Genomic DNA, 19,982 nt, shown 5'->3' on the forward strand with positions numbered 1-19,982 from the left:
AGTGAGGACTGGGTCAAAGTAAAGATGACCTTTTTAGTAATAGTGATAGACATTGGTAAGAAATAGTAAACAAGAAATACGTAGCAATTAGTATAAAAGATAAGGACAACCCAGCTCGGGGGGAGACGTGAGGAATCCATGCAGCTGCGAACATCTTGTCGGACTCCGAGAAAATTGTAAGATAAGAAACAATAAACGAAGTATGCAACCTTGAAAAATCTAAACCTGAGAACTCCGTCTCTTCCTTCGGCTCGGCTCGGAGCTGTGCAGGGGAGCAAGGACCCTGAAACCACCTGAATGTTGGGGAAAGCCCCTGACATTAGCCCTGCAGTTTATGCAAGTATTTCACATCACTACATTGTTATATCAATTTTCTATTAAATCTTTAGTCATGCTGTCCAAATACTTTCTGGTATTAAGAAATCCCATAGATGTTAATCATCTTTGAAAGCATCCATCTAGCATTAGAAATACCAGTATTTTCATTCTCGTATCTTCTTATGGCACTAAAATTCTGTACTTTTCACAGAGTGGATTCATATACGTAATTGAAGCTAGACTTAAAAATCTGCATTTAAGGAGATACAAATGGTATCTCTGATATAAACAATTGCAAGAATTAGAAGAAAATTCAGAAAAAATTACTGTGGCCTGAATCACCCTGGGAATGTTTGCTAAGTTAGCAAACAATAGCCAGGAACAAACCCAACACACAACAACTTGAGTCCTATGCCAGACAGCATTTGAAAGAGAAAAATGAAGGGAATAATTTTAAAATTCCACAGAACCACAAGACAATTCCACTTGCCATTAGTACCACCTTCAATTCAAAGCCCATTAGCAAAATGGACGCTTTGAAAGTGAGGATAAATTTCCCTTAAAGATGCATATGCCCAGAGAACAACCTGAGTAGTTTTCTTCATTGTGACCTCTGAGATAGAATACCCCTAAACACAAACACCTGCTTGGTAAGAATAAAAATATACCAAAGCACAGGAAAACCAATAGACAAAATCTCCAGTGTATGATAAACCACAAGCCACTGAGCTCTACAAGCACTGTGGAAAAGTCCTTCTGGGGTTAAGAAATCTCGAAGATATTTGTCATCACAAACAGATGACAGTCATCACATCTACAAACAGTAAAACAGGAGATGCACAAGCAACAGAATGGTCCTTTCCCCCAGCTGAAAACAGTAATTAATCTTTGGTGGAAACCTTAAATTTGTGGACATGTCAGAGGACTGCAGGTGGTCTTGGAAAGCTGGAAAACCAGTTATGTAAGATGAGAAGAGTGCTCTTTCTGGATTTCTATTCACTTTTGTTGCTGAGCAAAAACAAAAGACTGCAGATAGATCCTACAGGGTTAAGATACACAGTTTCAAGAGCTGTTTTTCAATGCACAACCTTCATCTTTCTGTTTTCTTCAACAGAGATACCCATCTCCTCTTTTTTTATCCATTTCTCACAAGTTCCCTTACTGTTACTCTTCTGCTACTTCAAATCCTCATATACAAAGGCAGGCAATTAATCATCTTTTGCCGCTTTGGAAGGATCAAGGTTACAAAGATTTTTGAAGGAAGCATTTTAATACTCACTGGCAGCTGAAAAAGTTACATTTTAGGAACCAAGATCAAGATAAAAGTCTTTATGCCTACAGTTTTAATGTAGGATTGAACTATCATAGGACTAGTGCACGCACTTCACATGCCCGACAACAGAAATGGATGTTGGAGAATTAGAAAAGCCAGACAGATAAAAATCTCGCTACAGGAAAAGACACTGAGTAAAATAAGGCTCTCCAGCTTGGAGAATAAATAACAGGGAGGAGGCGAGGATGTCAGAGAAATCTGTAAAATCATGAATGGTGGGAAGAAGGCAAGGACGGAAAGGAAATCATCATTCACTGTTACTTACTGCTTCCTAAAACAGAAAAGCAAGAGGCATCTAATGAAATTATTGGAGACCAATTTTATAACAAAAGGAAATACTTTTTCATATAATATATAATTGGATTATGGAGCTCATGGTCACAGGATATTGTGGATGCTAGAAATACAAATGAGAAAAAAATTATTAAATAGATTCCTGTTAGAAAAGTCTGTCAAGGGCAATTAAAGAGGATAACATGAATGACATACCAAGCCTGAAAGTTCTAAAACTATCAATTACTGAAAGTGAAAAACATATAATAGTGGGAGGACCACTTCATGCTAGCCCTGTTTTTGTTTTTAGTGAAGCCATATGTTTCTGTTACTGACCCCTGTTGGAGAAGTGACCCATAAAGAACTACATGAGCCTAAGGTCTGCTACATAGGGGCATTTGGTTATGTACAACATGGAACTGCAACCACTATAACTCTTGTAAAAGGTCTGCTCATTTACTATGTTAGTTTACATTGGAAACAGTGGAACTAACAACGTTATTGAAAAACTTTGATAAAAGTTACCACAGCAGTTACACTAGATCAGATTAAAAAGCCTCATCTGGTATGAGAACTCTCAAACCAATATATTCAAGCTTCCTCTAAGGGATTTATATATAAATACAGATATATATTCCTATACATACAAAAGGAAAATAGACAATAAATTTATTCTCATAAATACAAAGGTGAACACCTTTGTACCTTTTCCTACCCTGAGATACAGAATAATCTCATATGACAATAGAAATGCAGGAGGTTATGGGACTGAAAATTATTATATTTTCACACTTGTCCCAATTTATATTAAAACGTATCCAAAGGGAAGATTTTACTGCTTTTATACTCAATTATGCATCACCATTTCACAAATACAGATTTATTTATAGACAAATAGAACAGTTGCTCTTAAATATCTGCATGAATAAGGAAAGGGGAACATAGCTGAACTACTGAGGAAGTGATCACTGCTGTGGAGAGGTAATTAGCACCGCTTGCACTACATGCTTTTACATGACAATTACTACAGTTCAAAAAAGCTCTTATGTCAGTGTTTACAGTCTCACTGTCCTGATATTATTTGCATTCCAGAAAATTTCAGAAGAAGAAAGGAGAGGTGACAGCAACATACTGTAAGCAAGATGCTAGCCAGAAATTCAGTTTACGCCCTGATAACAAATCCTGAGTGAATCCTGCCACCTGAAAACAGAATTAGCCCAGATAAAATTGTGGCCAGGAAAACACACAATCCTGACATAGCATTTGTAAAACAATAAACCAAAAGTCAAAATAACCTGATCTGGTGGCCTTTACACTGACCCTTTTGCAGTAATGCTCTCTCTTTTAAACTTTGACCACCACCTTACCCCTCAGCAAGTCATAAAACCACATCTCACCAAAAGACCTTTAGCGTTTTACCAAATGAGGTAGTTGATTTGTTCATTACTACAGCATTCAAGCTGCAATTTCATTCCTTTCAAAAATTTTACTTTTAAAATGCAAGAAATGAAACACTACTCTTGTGAACTCACACTAGCTTTCCAGCATTTTTGACAAAAATTTTTTGGATTTTTTGTCTTGTGATATCTGGAACTTTTTCACTCCTTAACTCCTGTAATCATTGGAAAAACTGCAGCTTGTCCACTTAAAAAAAAAAAAAAACACAAACCCAAACCAACAAATATTCAAAAACCGTCTCATTACAACCCATAGAATCCCCCACATTTCCCTCTCAAAAAAGGTAAAAGCCTGAAAAAAATATTAAAATGAAAGCTTAACCCTATAAAGATAAACACTGACCTGAAATTTATTCTTGCTTTTCAATACACATTGTTTTTAAACTCCCATTTGGGGACAAGGTGCATTGGTTCCAAGAAGAACTTATGTTTGTTTTTGTTTTTAGTTGGTTTACTGGCATATATTGAAGAACTTATTCATCTCTACTTTAGCCTTTATAAATGCATCCTAAGTATTCCTGTGCAACAAAAATGAGGATGTAAAATTAAATGTATTACTGATAAAGGAGCAACATGTGAAAACTCCCTCCTCTCCCTTCTATTTCCAGTGCTTGATCTGTCCATTTGCCCTATCTGCAGATGGGGTGGTTTGCAGAGGAAAAGAAAAGAGGTCTACAATGCAAATACTAGACATATTCCTCCACCCACAATAAAGCTTCTGTTGTGCACTTGAAAACTTAAAATACAACCATAATTAATAATAATTACTATTACAGTATTTTTCAAGCATGGTCTGCAGGGAGTGTGACTTTTAAGTCAGTACATTTTGCCTGTGTTTTTTTTTAATACCGTCTGACAATTATTGCACTGACGTTAACAAAATTTGGAAGTAGTGAACCTCAAACTTCAGTTGAACACAGAGATAACATCTCCACTTACTTCTGGCAGAGAGAAAATCCACCCTTCTGCATCATTCCTGGAAGACCACAACAAAGTAGAGTCACTATGCAATTGGTTTTATTTTGGAACAGCTGAAGCTTGTCCCAGATTAACAACAGTGCCCCTCAAGTCAGGGACACCTATCCACCAAAAAAAAGGTGACTTCCTCTGGGAAGTGTTGAGTACACTGGACTGTGCCCCACTGTTTTCTGGACCAGCTTCTTGAAACTTAAAGTGGATGTGGACAGAAGTCACTGGGAGGAACACAGAATGGGGAAACTTCCACTGTCACCTTACTCCTAAGGCAGCTTCTTTCAAGATGCTGCATTTTCCCTGTGAAGTCACTGTAAGATTAGAAAATCTTAGATAAGAGGAGCTCAGTATATTCAAAGTACAGAAGTCTGGAGTATAGTTCTGAAAGAGAGAATTCACCTGTGACATGAAATCAAGAGAACTATAGAAAACAAATCTTCTATTAATGATCATACATTAATTTTGATGTTGTATAAAAGTCTTACTTCCTATACTTACCCATAATACACAAAGCCAATATAATTTTACAAAGCCTAACACACCCATTTTAGTGGGAAAAAAACAATCCTGTAAGAAAAATGAAATTAACTTCCTCTTCCATGCCAGTGGAAGCTTTGCCCTGAAATCCCTGTTGTTCTGACGTCATCTTCCTACCTTCCAGATATCTTTGTTAAAAAAAGGCTTTAGTTATGTTTCAGCGCAATTAACCAAAGGAAATTAACATAGCCAGGAGACTACAAAATTCCTTAGTTGATCTGCTGACAGCCTCCGTGGGCAAAAAAGGAAGACTCATTATTTTGTTCAATTAAGCACAAAAGAAAAAGAAGGTAGTTTGAGGGTAACACCAAACATTATCTTGAAATTCTGCTACAGCTGGAGCGTGACAAACAATGCTAGCTGACCCACAAAAAAAAGAAGTTAACTAAATTTCAAATAATTTTACAAAAGCCAAACCAAACTATTTCTTATTATTAGTTTGTTTCTGTAAGCAGCAAATACAGTTGTGCTATTTAATTACAGTTCTCCTGTAATGAAGAGAAAAAGTTGTGTAAAGGTTTTGTTTGAGTCAGTTTTCCAATAATACATCCTTTTTCTACCTCAACAAATTAATTTCTTTAGAGCTGGGAAGATGAACAAAACAAACTATCCAAGATATTAGTCAACACTCTTCGACAAGTCCTAATTCAATACTGGCTATAAACTGCCTCATCTTTCTAACCCCCAAACCCACACTCAGTATTGCAAAAGCTCTTTTACTTTGAACTTTAGGGAATGACTAGGGGTACGACTATTACACTGTTTAGAGATATTTTTTCTTCCATTTGACTACAAGAAAAATATAGGGGAAGAATTTGTCACCTGTAAAGGAGAAATCAGAAGTCTGGTTTTTAATGTATATTAAATCTATGAAAAGATCTTCAAGCTCTATGGATCACAAACATAAAACATCACTTGTCAATTCACTACTGAAATAATGAGCATTCAGGAAGATACTGCTGCAGCCTAACCTGTCAGATAACAGCTGATCTTTCACTGAGCAGAATTTTTATTAACAGATAAAATAATTGCATTCAGTATCCAGGCTTAAGTGACATTGTCAACCAGTGCTATGAAAAAGTAAAATAGAAGTGTTACTTACAGTTACTAGATGCTCCTGTATAGTTCAACATGTACTGATCTGCTACCAGCATCCTTTAGGTTTACATACATGTCCCAACAGCTTCATATTCTCTTTCTGGGTAGCATCTCCAACTCATATATGAGAAAATACACTGCTGTGTTTAAACAGACACTTACTTAATCAGTTGAATGAGGAATGGTACTTTGGATGGGAGGGAAGAGAAGCCATCCACGTTCAACTGCCAGGATATGTAACAGAGGAAACACCACATGTTGATGGTATAAATGACTGCATTTTCTAATAAGCCAAGGAAAAATAAGAGAGATGGCTATACATGGATTTCAGCAGTTGTGCATATACTGCATCCTCCACTGAATTCATTCCAGCTTGCAAGACATTGATGTATTTTCTGACTGACTCTGCTTAGGAGACAAGCTTTTGAAACAGTACTTTCAGTCCACAAGCTTTTAGATGACAATCAAATCAAGATTTAATCAATTTTGAACCAGAACAGCCCCTCATCCTGCAGATCAGTCCCTGGAAATATATTTATGTTGATTTTTTTCTCTTCAGCTGCCTGTATAACCATGAAAAGTAAAAAAAAAACAAAACGTAAAGCAGAGATCTTCGAAGACCAGATTCTTCTTAAGGCTGTATACCTCTGACTTCCTGAAGGTGCATTGCAAGAATGGTAGAAATTGATTTAGTGAAAGGCTTCTATTAGTGAGAGCACTGTTCTATTAGTGAGAGAGCTGTTCTCATTGCAAGTCCCTCCCCTTGCTATAATCAATAATTTAAGCAAAGCCAAGAATCATGTCAGCCAAAATGACCAGGATAACTTGACTGTCTCTTTCTTACAGAGTAGAAGTAAAATTAAATTAAGGTCTGAATGGGAATGTATTCTAATATAAAAAATAATTTGGCCAACCTGAGTTGTGCTTTTTGGCTTTCATGCTGAGTAGGGGAGGAGGGATGAGGTCCTTTGTTCCTTACTAAAAATTTCTCAGGTTCAGAAAAGTACGCAAAATCCACTTCCAAGAAGTAAAAGCTATAACCTTTGATTTAGAGTATTTTATCAGTTATGTGCAAACAAAAATGTGCTCTACAAAGTTAAAGCTCTGACTTGTGGATTATGATAGTGCTACTCCTCTCTCAGTGCTCTGCAATGATGTCTGAGTTAATAACTGATGCAGTGTTTAAAATTTAAATTGAGCTCTGCAGAGCCTCAATTCAAAAGCAATTAAAAAACAGGAAAAATGCATTTAGTCAAATTGTGTTATTGTTTAGGATGAAATAGTTTTATTAAGAAACAGTTTCATGGAATGTTCTGAGAATGATTTTCAAGCAAAAGCCTTGAAGTAGCCTTACTATGTAATAAATCAGTCCAATGTATCAAAATATGTACAGTGAATGTAATGAATAGCAGTTAAAAAACAATCCCTGGAACACACCACCCTATAAAAATGGTTTAAAATGCCTCAGAGACACTATAAGCAGGAAGCAAAAATATATGCTTTATATTTGGACTTGTTGTCTCCCTCTCTCCCCAATGATTTCTCATTACCAGTGTATCATGGACAAATCTGCACAAGCCAAAGGACACACACTGCTGGGCTTTACAAAACCAGATCCAGGCACTACAAGGAAGCCACTTAATGTCATTATCTTGAGCTCTCTGGCATCTAGCTATTGGACATTTACAGCCTAATCCTGAGTACCCAGGGGCTCTCAGAATGAAGTAACTGAGTCTTAACAGCAAATATACGTGCTTTCATGAGACTGTTTAAAAAAGGCTTCATGTCCCTTAAGGCAGGGACCAGGCATCCACTCTCAAGCGAGGACTGAGTTCAGAGCAAGGTCTCTGCAGTCTGCCAAGTCCTATCACACAACACCTCTTCTGGCCCATGGAGATGTTCAGCACTGCTCTGAAACTACCCACCTTCTCCTGATGCAACAGCAACCAACCCAAAGCTGCCTGCAGCCATTCCATGCATTCCATGTCTTGGTGGTACATGGTATAGGTTTCTGTATATCCAGAAACTTCTGTATGTCCAATACCATCCCTAGGAACATCACCATTGTGACTCAATGGACTCACAACCCCCCTTCAGCAAATCCCATGTTGTCAATTCAATCTGAATTCAACTTCAATCAGCTAATGCTTGACTTATGTCAGAATTCAGCACACGAGGAACCAGTGCACTGATAGACCAGGGTCTAAAGGAGCCACTGACTTGGGGAGATGAAAAGAAATACCTCCAAGTGCAAACATAACAGGGCAGGAACTTGAGGAGGATTTAAGCCTGTGTCCCTCACTGTACAGACATCTCCTTTCACAGGGGCCTGAACTAAGATCTGAGTTTCTCTTTGCAGTACTTCAATACAAAATAACTCAGAGCCCCCCATTTTTGTGTGAAGTTTTCAGAACCTCTGAGAAATAACATCCCAGCACAAGCAAAATCCCCAGTAGTCATTTCTGCTGTCAAACAGTCCATCTGATTTACTGTCATCGCCTTTGTGCTAGTCTTGCTTGCCTAACCTACTGCCTACAAACATCCCTGCTCGCTTCCAGCTCTCCCTCAGTTGGTGCCAAGTCCTTATTTATCTCCACAGCTGCATACAATTTACTCTCCTTTTGCTTCCCCCTCCAGCGGCTCCCTCTTCCAGGTCAGGTTCCCATCCCCCAGCACATCCTTCCCCCTTCACAACCCACTTGTTCCCCATCAGCTTTGTCCTCTCAGAGCAGCAGAGAGACCAGCTCACCACTGCTGGGCCCGACACTGGGACCACAGCAGGCGCTCACAGGAACAACCACAGTGGCCCAGGCTTTGCATTTCCACTCTGCACAGTGCCAAGAGGCAGGAATATCTTCTGAGCAGGGAATGCCCCAAACTGTGCTGGCCACCCCCAGCTTGTACACCTGGTGAATTGCTGCTGCCCCAGCAACTGCAGGGTCCTCCAAGAGCTCAAGGGCCACTGCAAAGACTAGACACTCGTTCTGCTGTGTGGCTATACCATTCCTCTACCACACCTCCTGCACCTGATATACAGGAGCCTAGAAGATAACAAACAAACACCCAAATAGGTTGCAAAGAGCTTCAGAGCACACAGACCCCACCTAAAAGAATACAGCCTCGTTCTCAGCCTGCCTTAACAAACAGAGGCCTGCACATAAAGCGCCCTCCCAAAGGTAATACTGTTTCCTCCTTCCCCAGAGATATCTGTACCATTTCAAAGCATCAATCAGGTGGATTGAAGTTTGGCCTGACTTCTAAGCAGCATTCAGAAGTGCTGAGGCAGAGGTTTACTGGATCGATTTCGGCCATAATTTTTTATTACTTGAACAGCTTTATGAACTGGAAAGTATTCACAACCACACTGGAGAGGTGGTTAGTCTGGTATCAGTTTATTGTGGCTTTTCTTCTGTGAAACTTCCTGCATTATCATCCCTCTGAAATCAGACTTTTCCCCATTACCTTCTCTGTTTTCTCTTCTGTGATTTGTTTTCCTTTCCTCTTTGCTTGCTCCTCTGTCTGACAATCCTAGGCAAAGAACTTTTCTAGCAAGATGCATTCAGCCTCAGAGAGGACATGCAGGATCCAGAACTACACACTTCTGTCCCTAAACTACAGAAGCTTGGAAAGTTTCCAAAAACAGTTTGTCAAGTTAAGTACATGATTAAGTTATTTACCACTTCTGAAACTTGAGTCTGCACTATAGATGCTCAGAAGAGTTTTCCACTTTGCTACAGCACACAAAAAGCATGTCCTAATATCCCTTAACATTACACATTCATGTAAAGTGCACTGTGGAGTTAAGGGAAACGTGCAGTGCTATGGGCATCTTGTGAACAACTCAGGCAGGAGTACGATGCTGGCATTTACTTCCCTGTGTTGTCTTGGCACCACCTCTACTCCCCACTGCCACCTTTTACTTTCCCATGCACGTATTCCACATGTTTGAGGCGCAGGCCCTGGATAAATTTGCTTATCCCACAACTATACAATTTACTGAGTAGAAAAATATTCATTTTTAACATGGTCAAAATCATAGTACTGCACTTATACAAGAAATAAAATATCAGAGCCAAAACAACCCAGTTTGTTAGACTCCCATCCAGTGGCCAGAAGTTCAGCTGGAGCAAGGTCAAAATTAGTGAAGCTGTGTCAGGTAGGACTGGGCCACATTTGACACCATTTGTAGCCAAAGGACTGAGCTAGCCACAGAAATGCTTTAGTAGTCAAAGCACAGGCACCACAAGACAACTGTCTTCAAACTCAATCTTCCCCAGCCCCAGGCACGAGGGAGAGATGTCACACTAGGAGAGAGCTATATGACAAACAATCCCAGACTCTTTGGGAACAATATAGCAGGGATTAAACAAGGAGCTATTTTTAAAACAAAGACAGACACCGTACATGAACAAATTTCATTTCTGCATTACAGGGCAGGTGTTTCAGACCCTACTTATCTGGTTAATTCATCTGTGAGTGTTACCTATATGTGCATCCTGCTCAGCCTGTGACTGTTTCTCCAAATGCAAGTCCTAGCTCTTGCCTCTTCACTGCTGCCTGTCATGGACACCACCAGACATCTCAAGGGACACCAGGGGGGCAGTTGAACCAAGCTCACTCTAGGGAGGAAATTGAATGGCTCTGATGAACTGAAAAATCATTATCTTTTTGGTAAACAGTTAAGTATGAAACTGTAACTGTGACCACACAACACATTCTGGAAAACCTCTTCTATAGCCCAAATTTTAGTAATTGCAAACAGAGTTTGGAAGAGGATGTTAATCATTGCTATATAAAGCCTCTGTTCTCCCATTCCTGAATTTAAGTACATTAATTCACTTTTACATACCCATTTTTGTTATCTATCTCAATTCAAAAGGGTGCTGATTATTATCCTTAATTGTGGAAGCTTTAGATTTCAAGTCAGAACATTCACACACCCAAGATAGGGATTTAGGAAGCTCCACTGAGAATCACAGATTAAACCCAACCTGACTGCCTAAACACAGCAAGCAGCCTCCCTGTGCAACTGATCGTGCCAATGTGTACCTGAGAGGATCATCTTTCAAGTTCAATTTACTATCAAGTTCAATCTATTTCACAGCCTTCAACCAGGAGACTGTGAACACCGTGTAACCACAGCTGCCCTTGAAGTTTTATTTCTTTTAAACTGACCCTAAAATCTTCTTACAAAGATGGCTAAATAAGAGACAAACATTCAGTTAGTAACTTCACATGCAGAATGTTACCTACACACACACTGGAGATATAGCGTCACCTTTCTTATTGCATAAGCAGTCAGCAAACAGTCAAGCCTTAGACTATAAAACATGCACTATTCTTAAAATGTGGTTATCAGTAACATGCAGGATTAAAAAAAAAATATAACAGCCCAATATTAAAAGTTAACAGCCTTTAGGATGTACAGCAGATGTGAACCAGAGACTCTTATTCCCAAATATCTAAAAATTGGGTGTTCACTAAGAACCCTACAACTGGTTCTCTCTCTAGTTTTATAGGATTTGTGTTAATCCACAATGTAATTGAATGTATTTTTAGTACATTAATCTTTTTCCCCCACTCAGGAACACAGGAAACGTTTTGAGCAAGTAACAAACTTATTGTCTGTATCAGATAGGTACTGCAAAGGAAGAGTCGTGCTTTTAACAGGACATCCATTTTAATTTGGTCAAAGATACTGGTTAAAATCAGAGGCAGAATTGACCACTGCTATAAGTCTTTCTGACCAGTCCATGATTTACTGTAATTTTTATTGTATTAAGAGGGCTACTCAGCCCAGACACACTGTTACATCAGAACACCGGGCTCTCTTTACAAGAGCGGCCCTCCTGACCCCCAAGGGCCAGTCTCACAGCTGCCATTTCTGCATGGGACTGAACTCCTCTATTTGTACCAGCTGCTCAGCTGCCCTCTCATATCTGCCCAGAGACCAGCAGCAGACAGGCATTTGGTATATTGCAGTTGCACACAGCAGCAGCACTCCTGAAAAAGAGGACACTTGTGGTTTTAATACCCCTTTGATTTCAGCTAGGGAGAAACGAGGCATCATGGGACCCCAAAGCTGAGAGGAGGCTGCTGCCCCTGCACAACCTCCCACAACCCTGAGGAGGGCAAGAAAGGCAGCTGGCACAGAGCAAGAAACATCTGCGTCCCACATCTCAGGGACTTTCCTAATTATGGGGCTATTCCTGGCTCTAGAAGATGGGGGGGGTTTATTTAAATTAAAAGAGAAAGCAAAAGCAAATTCCAGTTTTCTTGTTCGTTTGGAGGCAAAGAGAATTCATTTCATTTCCTGAAGAATTCCCATTCCTAATTCATTAGAGATTATTACACAGATCACTGCACTTTAATATGGTGGAATAACCTTCCACTGAAATTGTTTTTCAGGTGGTACAAAGATTAAGAAATGTGCCTGCCTTCTAGGGAGCTTCTTAACAAAAAAAACAAAAAAAAGCAAGCCACAAAGAGAAAACATCACCCTCATTCTCTGCTAGGTTTGAGCTCTGGGGCACGTGCTTTGCTGCAGCTTGTACCACGTAGATTCATACAATGAATACATACAAATTCATCCAGGTGAAACTGATGGATACACAGAAAAGGAGAGAAGGAATAGGTAGATGGTGTAATAACACAAGATGTGTTTCCTTTGAAAGCTAGACTAAAGGAAGTTCCTTGAGAGAGGAGGAGGAAGCATTCCCCAGGATGTGAACCCAGTTCTGGTCATTTGCAGTATTAAAACCACCTGGGGCTGGTGTCTGGTTATTCATCAGACTCCCCAGATGCCAGAGGATTCAGCTGGATAGATACAGTCAGTCCCAGGGGAGATGCAGTGCCTGAGGCCGGTGGAGGCAGGTTTCCTTGCTTGGGGGACTGCCTGCAGTGCTGGATGTCAATCAGCTCTGGAGGCAAGGTGCTGCCTATCTCTAGGAAGGCTGCCTGAAAACCCACCAGGGCTCGGCACGTGCTAAAATCTCGATGACACCCCATTGCTTTGCTGACTATAGATTTTTTTCTGCTTCTAAAATCACCGCAGACTCTTTTTTCTTGAAGTACCGAATCTCAGAAATAAGGTTAGATAGCTGAAAGCGCTAATAAAATTATCTGAAAGTTGAGGTCAATGTAGTTCTTGTCAAGATGCACATACAGCTAATTTCCCGGGAGAAGAAAGAAGAGTTTCCTCAAAACATATTTCTTATACTGTGCTGTGCTTGTGGTGTTCAGTGCCAATTTTAATGGATTCTATCATATCTGTTTATCAGCACTAACATTTGTTTAAATAAGTCAGTTGCTTTGTACCTTTAAACTGAGTTATATTTATTTTTGACCTCTTCATTTAGAGAGAAGGTCAAGGCTCTTGAAGACACCTTTTTATTAGACCACATGTACAAGTATCCTGCCCTAAGGAGACTTAAGGAGGATTTTATCTAAATAATGATGTTTTCCCAGTGCAATCAATTAAAAATAAATTTTTCAGGGTTTTTGAATTACACAACTCCAAAAGAAAACATATGAAAACGAAACAACAAAAATACCTCACAAAACAACATTCAGATTTCCAAGATTTAAATAATGAAATATTGTTAAGAGTGGGAAAAAGAAGACAAAACAATTCTGAAGCCCTGAAAGAAGCATATTGTTCTTTTCAACAGTGTCTTCTTAGAAAAAACATATTTCTATAATACTTCTGCATAAACTGAAGTGCTAAATACAATCTCAGGACTGAACATTATTAATTCCCCAGGTATCTGCTGGACCACATTCTTTTATGGATTAACTGTTCTCAGTACTGGGGTTTTTTTTTCACTTCCTAGAAGTTATATGACTAAAAGCCTATTGCATTTCTTTTTCCCCTACATAAATGTCTTTCTTTGGTCCCTATCATCTATTATTGGAGCATAAATGCAAGGCTTGGAGAGCACTGAGCTGTGGAGACCCTACACGATGCTCTCCTCCTACCCCAGATGCAGTGGCAGTGAAGAGCCCTGTCCATGCCCAAAATCACAGACCTCCAGGATGGACACCACCAGGGCTCACTCCTCAGCTGGGAGGGCTTCTCTTTACCCACGTTGGCACTTAGGGAGGGAGCATCATCAAATGACTGGGAGGTAGTGGGCACACTTACAAAGTTGTGCCTTATGAAAGTAAAAATTTTCACTGAACCTAAAAATCATCGTTCAGAAAAGCTTTTTTGTTGTGTGTAGGTAGCTGTCAATAGTTCAGCATCTCCCAACAATCATGTTCTTCTCACAACATGTACCCACTGATTACTGAAGAGCAATTATTTATAAACTAGCAAGAGGTGCAGTTAGCATATTTCTAGGACCCTGTATAGGGCATCTGCCGGTGCCTTTCTTAAAGCTGCTACAGTCGACCAGGAAGCTTCCAAGAATTCCCTCACAGCCAAGCAGCTGCGTGCAAGGCCAGGGCTTGTATTTTGATAGAACCCACTTCCTCCACTGAAACTGCTAAACACCTCTCTCCTTGCTGGCACCGGCTGAGAAAAGCTAAGCAATCCCTTTGTAAAAGAGTGGCTGTGAGGAGCCTTTGCCTGCGTACCTGTCTCATCAGGCGAGCTCGGCGACGCGCTGTCCTGGGACAGGGTAGTCCAGCTGGAGTCCTCGTCACTTGGGGCCAGGTTTTGGATCCTGTGAAGGGCACAGTCTGTCTTGGCCCCAGTTTTTGGGTGATCTTTCTTTGTCTCAGGGCTTGATGACACCGTGGCAACCTGGCCATCCTCTGGGCTTGGCACCTTGTTCTGTTTCCGGGGCAGGACTTCCCCATTGACAATAACAGTAGAAGCCTGGCCGTTGCTTTGCGCAGACTTGTCTTCCGTCGCAACAAAACCCTGCTCTAGATCTCGAGCCGATGTCTCTAGGTCGGCATAGTAATTCAGGAAGCTCTTGGTCCTCCTTGGCTGCGAGGGTAGTATTTCACAGCCGGAGGAATCCTGCGGGATCGGCTCATTGCCTTCAAACTTCTCAGAAGTTACAGTTACGCCTGCAGTGGTACCGAGGTTTTTGTTGGGATCCTGCTGTCCCTGCTCGGCAGCTTTCCTGAGCTGGTTTTCTCCATTCTTCACCAGCTTTATGTTGGCGGAGCTGTTCCCCAGAAGGGGCTGAGCCGCTGGATCGGAAAGACCCATGGCTGTCTGAATGTTAGTCAGCGCGTACTTTTTCCTGCATTTCGGAGGAGTGCTGTTCTTGGTCTCTGTGTGCCTGATCTCTGCATTCAGCAGCTCGTTGTGAGAGGAGCGCAGGTTCAGGGTGTTGGGCGGGGTGGCGGGGCTGTTGCGGTTCACAACGTCCGTCGTGCTGCCGCTTGCCATAAACACTGCCAACGCGTCCACGCCGGAATCGACTGAAAAGCAAAAGAAACCGTCGTGAAACACGTTCATTACACACACGCTTCTGCTAGGGCTTCTGGGAAAGGCATGTAGCACTTTAGGTAATTGTTTTACAGGAGGAAAATTACCACAACCTAAGTGGGTAAGAGAAGAGACAAAAGCTTATCTTATTAAATAAGGAAGAACAGAGGCAGAAAAACGTACAGAGAGATCATCAGGATCACGAAGATGAGAAAAAGCAGAAAGCTTGACCTTACACAAGACAATTTTAGGGCAGATCTTTAATTTGTGATTCTGTTGCAGGCAGGCTCTAGGACAGCAGGAGCGCCCTTTGCAAACGCCTGGGATTCTCCCTGTCTTACCATAACTGTTTCAGTATTTCACCTCTGTCTCAGATGAGGAGGGAAATGAGTCCTTGTGTGTGGATCACTAGGAAGCAGAAATTTGAAATATTTCTAAGCAGACTGCAGACAGATGCTGCTTCTTTTCCATCTTTGGGTAATGCAGTTACTGCTAAGCCTGACTGGCTGGTCAGTTGTTGACTCCTAACACCTGCATTTTCTCTGTTATTTGTCTGTCTGTCTTTCTTTCTTTCTTTCTTTCTTTCTTTCTTTCTTTCTTTCTTTCTTTCTTTCTTTCTTTCTTTCTTTCTTTCTTTCTTTCTTTCTTTCTTTCTTTCTTTCTTTCTTTCTTTCTTTCTTTCTTTCTTTCCCCTCCCTCCCCTGCCACCTTCCTTTTTTATTTTTTTTTAGAGAAGGGAAATAGAGGGTCAGGGAATATAAGTAGAAGATTATTTCATAAAGGTGTATTTGATTTCCAGGGGCAGGGAAAAGAAATTCCCTTGACAAAATACCCTGCTGGAATTCAATCAACTTCAAAAAAAGGGCTGGCTCTAGAGATGGTTTACTATTTCTATAGCTCACAAAGCTCAAGCTTAAGGTTAAAACACATCCTAGGGCACAGAACACATACTACACTGTTAAATAATATCATTCTATTGTCTGCTTGTAAAAAAAATTCTGATTTTTCTTAGCCAAGGGTACAGCTCATATTTTGAAAAAATATTAAGAAATTCATTAAAAAACCTGTAATTTGTTCCTGTACTGTCTATTTATGGCTTCCACTAATCTGCTCAAATACTCCATGAACACCTCAATTTACTGTAGTAGTCATTGTTGTTTGATACCTAGCAACTAAATTAGAGGCCAATTAATAAATCATTCCACAATAAATCTGCCACAACATGGAATACCCTTTCTGTTGTTCCTAATTCTCAGCTATCATTGACTGCTTATATTGCACATAAAAAGGTATTGGGGTTATCCAGCAATGAAAAGCTGTAATTTGAGCTAGCTGATGACAGATCATTCCAGCTGAGCTGTGCTGCATCTTTGTATATTTGATAGATGACAGAACTGACTGCTGAATGGATTTACAAGAGATTAAAGATATGGGTTTTAAAAGAACCTATAATACATAAACATAGAGAAAAGGAGCACTTCACATTGTTACCTAAATGCAGGCACCGTTGCTAGTGTTCCCTCCTCTTTGATGTGCTGTCAAAGCTGCTCACTTGCAAACATCACTCTGGTTCATTTGAAACTAAGATCAAGTAATACTACTTCTTGTTCCCTGAATAACCCACCCAGCTGTAGAAGAACAAATTTTAAAACTTGTTAAAAACAGAATTTAAACGAAATTTTAAAATTTTTCACGTTTGACAGTTTCTCAAGCTCTAGTCAGTCAGTCTAAACCAACTGCAAATGCTTTAGAAGACTGATCACCCCGTGCACATGCTGTGCAGAAGCCATCATCTTAGATAACAGCTAACAAACATCCTGAAACAAACTTTAGCCACAACAGACTTAAAAACACAATTAAGAAAATTAAAGGAACTTTATAAATTACTTCTCAGATAAACATGTCTTAATACACACACTGGGCTTTCTGGATCTTGTTCAAAACCAACCAGGTCTAATGTAAGCAAGGTCACATCTGATCAGATGTTATCAAAACGTTTTACATAAAACAGCTTCTACATATAAACTGGCTGCTTTGTATTCTTTTCTGAATCACTCAGAATCTGACAACATGAAAGTCACATAAAAAAGAAAAGCTATAGGGCAGTATAATTCCCTCCCCCATCACAGCCTGACCTTTAGAATTCATGCAACTTCATGGTATCTAGGGATTTATCTTCATGCTTCAGCAAATTAAAACAAGCATTTATGTTTTTCACCAATAAATACACCACAATACGGAACAAGACTGAAATTTATTCTTCTCCTTTGTTACAAATGAGCTACTTCATGCAGTGTTTGCTACTATTTTTGTCACTGAACCAATTTCTTAAAAAATAATCTTCCTTGTGGTGGTGCAGAACTGTTTTATTAGATTTTTGTAAGAAGTTTATGTTATGGTTCGTTTCACTGTATCCCCAATTCTGTATCCCTTTTGTGTTGTCTGTATAATAATGTGTTTTGTGTCAATCATCCCATACCTCACATGACATGTAACATCCCCTCTGCCCCAACCCCCCTCTCTGGGGCAGCTTGTCAATCACTCCCGGGGTCCCTCCCAGATTGTGAAATCTCCGGGAGAGGGCTTCAGGTGATAGGTAGCCTGGGGGAAATTCCTTTGGCTCTGGATTTTAGTGGTCTGAAGCTTGGGGGTGGGCACACCTTGTTACCCCCTGAAACCCCTGATTTGTGGTCTTTTTGTATCCTCCCTGGGACCCTCCCCCGCTTATAGGGGGTGGGAGGGAGGAGCAAACTCTCTCAGCCGCCAGGTTCTCAGCCTGGAATCTCTCAGCCGCTGGGTTCTCAGCCTGGAAGCTCTCAGCCGCTGGGTTCTCAGCCTGGAAGCTCTCAGCCGCTCGCCTCGGAGCTTGGAGATCTCTGCTAATAAACATCTTTTAACCTGCTAAGCTGAGAGCCAGCCTTTTCTCTTCTGCTGCTGTTGACTGTCACCTTTGGGTCCAGCTGCTAAGCCGAGAAGCCAAAACGAACTGGAAACTTTGTGTCTGTGTTTACCCGAGCTAGCTGGGGGTCAGCTCCCACCCGGAGCGGGGACACAACCGGACGCACTTCCTAGATAAAACTTAAGTATTTGCCTGCCAGCTTATCTTTAGCTTGTGCCCTGATGTTATTGTTTCATTGCTCAGAAAGATTGTCAAGAATAAGCCCTTAGAAACATTGTAACAAAATGTATTACATTTTACTAATCTGCTTGATAAAGGTGATTTGATGAACTTTGGCACATTGTTCAACGACTGAGCCAAGGAGTCTTTGTGACCCACATAGCGTTTGTGACTTGTGTGTTAAGTTGGGCTGGTGACTATGAACGGAAAAATGTCAAAACGAACCTCTCACTAGACACCATCTCCCCTCCTGACCCCACGTCAGGTGATCCATTGCTCAGACCAAATGATCAAATGATCAGTGAAGAGACAAACAGCAGCACAAGGAGGGCACGGAGTGAAGCAGGCTGTTCTCTCGGGGGCCACCAGCCTGCCCGCCAGCCGTCACCCCGCGCTCCCAGCCACGCCCTGGGACGTACACGGCTGGCTTCCCTTCGCTCTTGGAAGCACACACAGATGTGAGAGGAAAAAAGAGAAAAGAAAGAACAAAAGAAGAAGAAAAACAGATGGGCAGATCTTCCATCTCAAGGGTAGAAGGTGCTACGAGACTAGGACTAACTGAAGCGCCAGAAAAATTGGAATGCCAGGAAATGCCTAAGAGCACTGAAGAAAGATGGCACAGTAGAACAGCGTAAGGAAGAAGAGCAATAGCCTGTCCCTCCTCCTTTATACAGGACACAATGATGGCTGAAACACATTCCCCAGAGGAAGCACATCCCAACTCCCTAATTAAAAACTTCAATAAAATGCAGGAACCCTAGATTCTGCAGGCAGGCTCCACCCCCCCTCTCAGACAGCTCCTTGTGCTGCCTGGCCATTTGCAGGGACCATCCTACTGGCACAGGGCATCATACTTTCAATTTCTCTGCCTTCTGCTGAAAAACACAAATAGCCAACCAGGCCAGGAATCACCAAGCTGATACATATATCTCAGTTTAGGTGGGGGAACACTGCTAAGCTGTAAGTGAGTAAAAGTAAGGTATTACACTAAAAAATAGTCTACTCTGGTGAAAAGCTAACAACAATTAGAACATTATATTACTGGGAATAATAAAATTATTGGTTTTTCAAGACAGCACCTAACTTAGCAGAAGATCTGTCACAGCAATTGATTAAGGGTTTCAACTTGCTTACTTTTATTTAAAAGAACTCCCAACCTCAGCTGCAGACTTTTAACATTCTTACAGATATAGATTAAAATACTTTTACCACCATAATGTGTTCAACACAGAGTAGTGCCAATTCTCTAAGGATCACAGTAATACAAATAGCACTATTACTTCAACGGCTTTTATCGGTGTTTTCCAATCTTGTCATAAAACTTAGAGAGGTAGAAGAAAGAGAGAAAATGCCATTACAAACAAAGAATAGTGCACGACCAATTTGTCTTAGCCATCTAATGACTTTTTTGCATTGTATTGTCTACGGGAAGTTTTTAAAAAAGCTGAATAGAGAGTTTCTTCCAAAAGGCACAGTTAAAAAAAAAAAAAA

The 19,982-nt window shown here is 40.6% G+C and overlaps 1 protein-coding gene across 17 annotated transcripts in view; it reads right to left on the reverse strand.

Moving 5' to 3' along the window:
* Positions 1-19,982, reverse strand: part of APBB2 (amyloid beta precursor protein binding family B member 2) — a 170,867-nt gene that overhangs the window by 76,417 nt on the left and 74,468 nt on the right. For 16 of the 17 annotated variants that reach the window (XM_040064026.2, XM_058420591.1, XM_058420586.1 and 13 more), the window contains one exon: positions 14,566-15,366. In XM_040064026.2, the coding sequence (XP_039919960.1) occupies positions 14,566-15,366 (801 nt within the window). Of the gene's footprint in view, positions 1-14,565; positions 15,367-16,864; positions 17,002-19,982 lie in introns of all 17 variants that reach the window. The other variant, XM_058420593.1, reaches the window with a different exon arrangement.

The sequence above is a fragment of the Hirundo rustica genome, chromosome 5 (assembly GCF_015227805.2).
Source record: "Hirundo rustica isolate bHirRus1 chromosome 5, bHirRus1.pri.v3, whole genome shotgun sequence".
NCBI classification, from domain to species: Eukaryota; Metazoa; Chordata; class Aves; order Passeriformes; family Hirundinidae; genus Hirundo; species Hirundo rustica.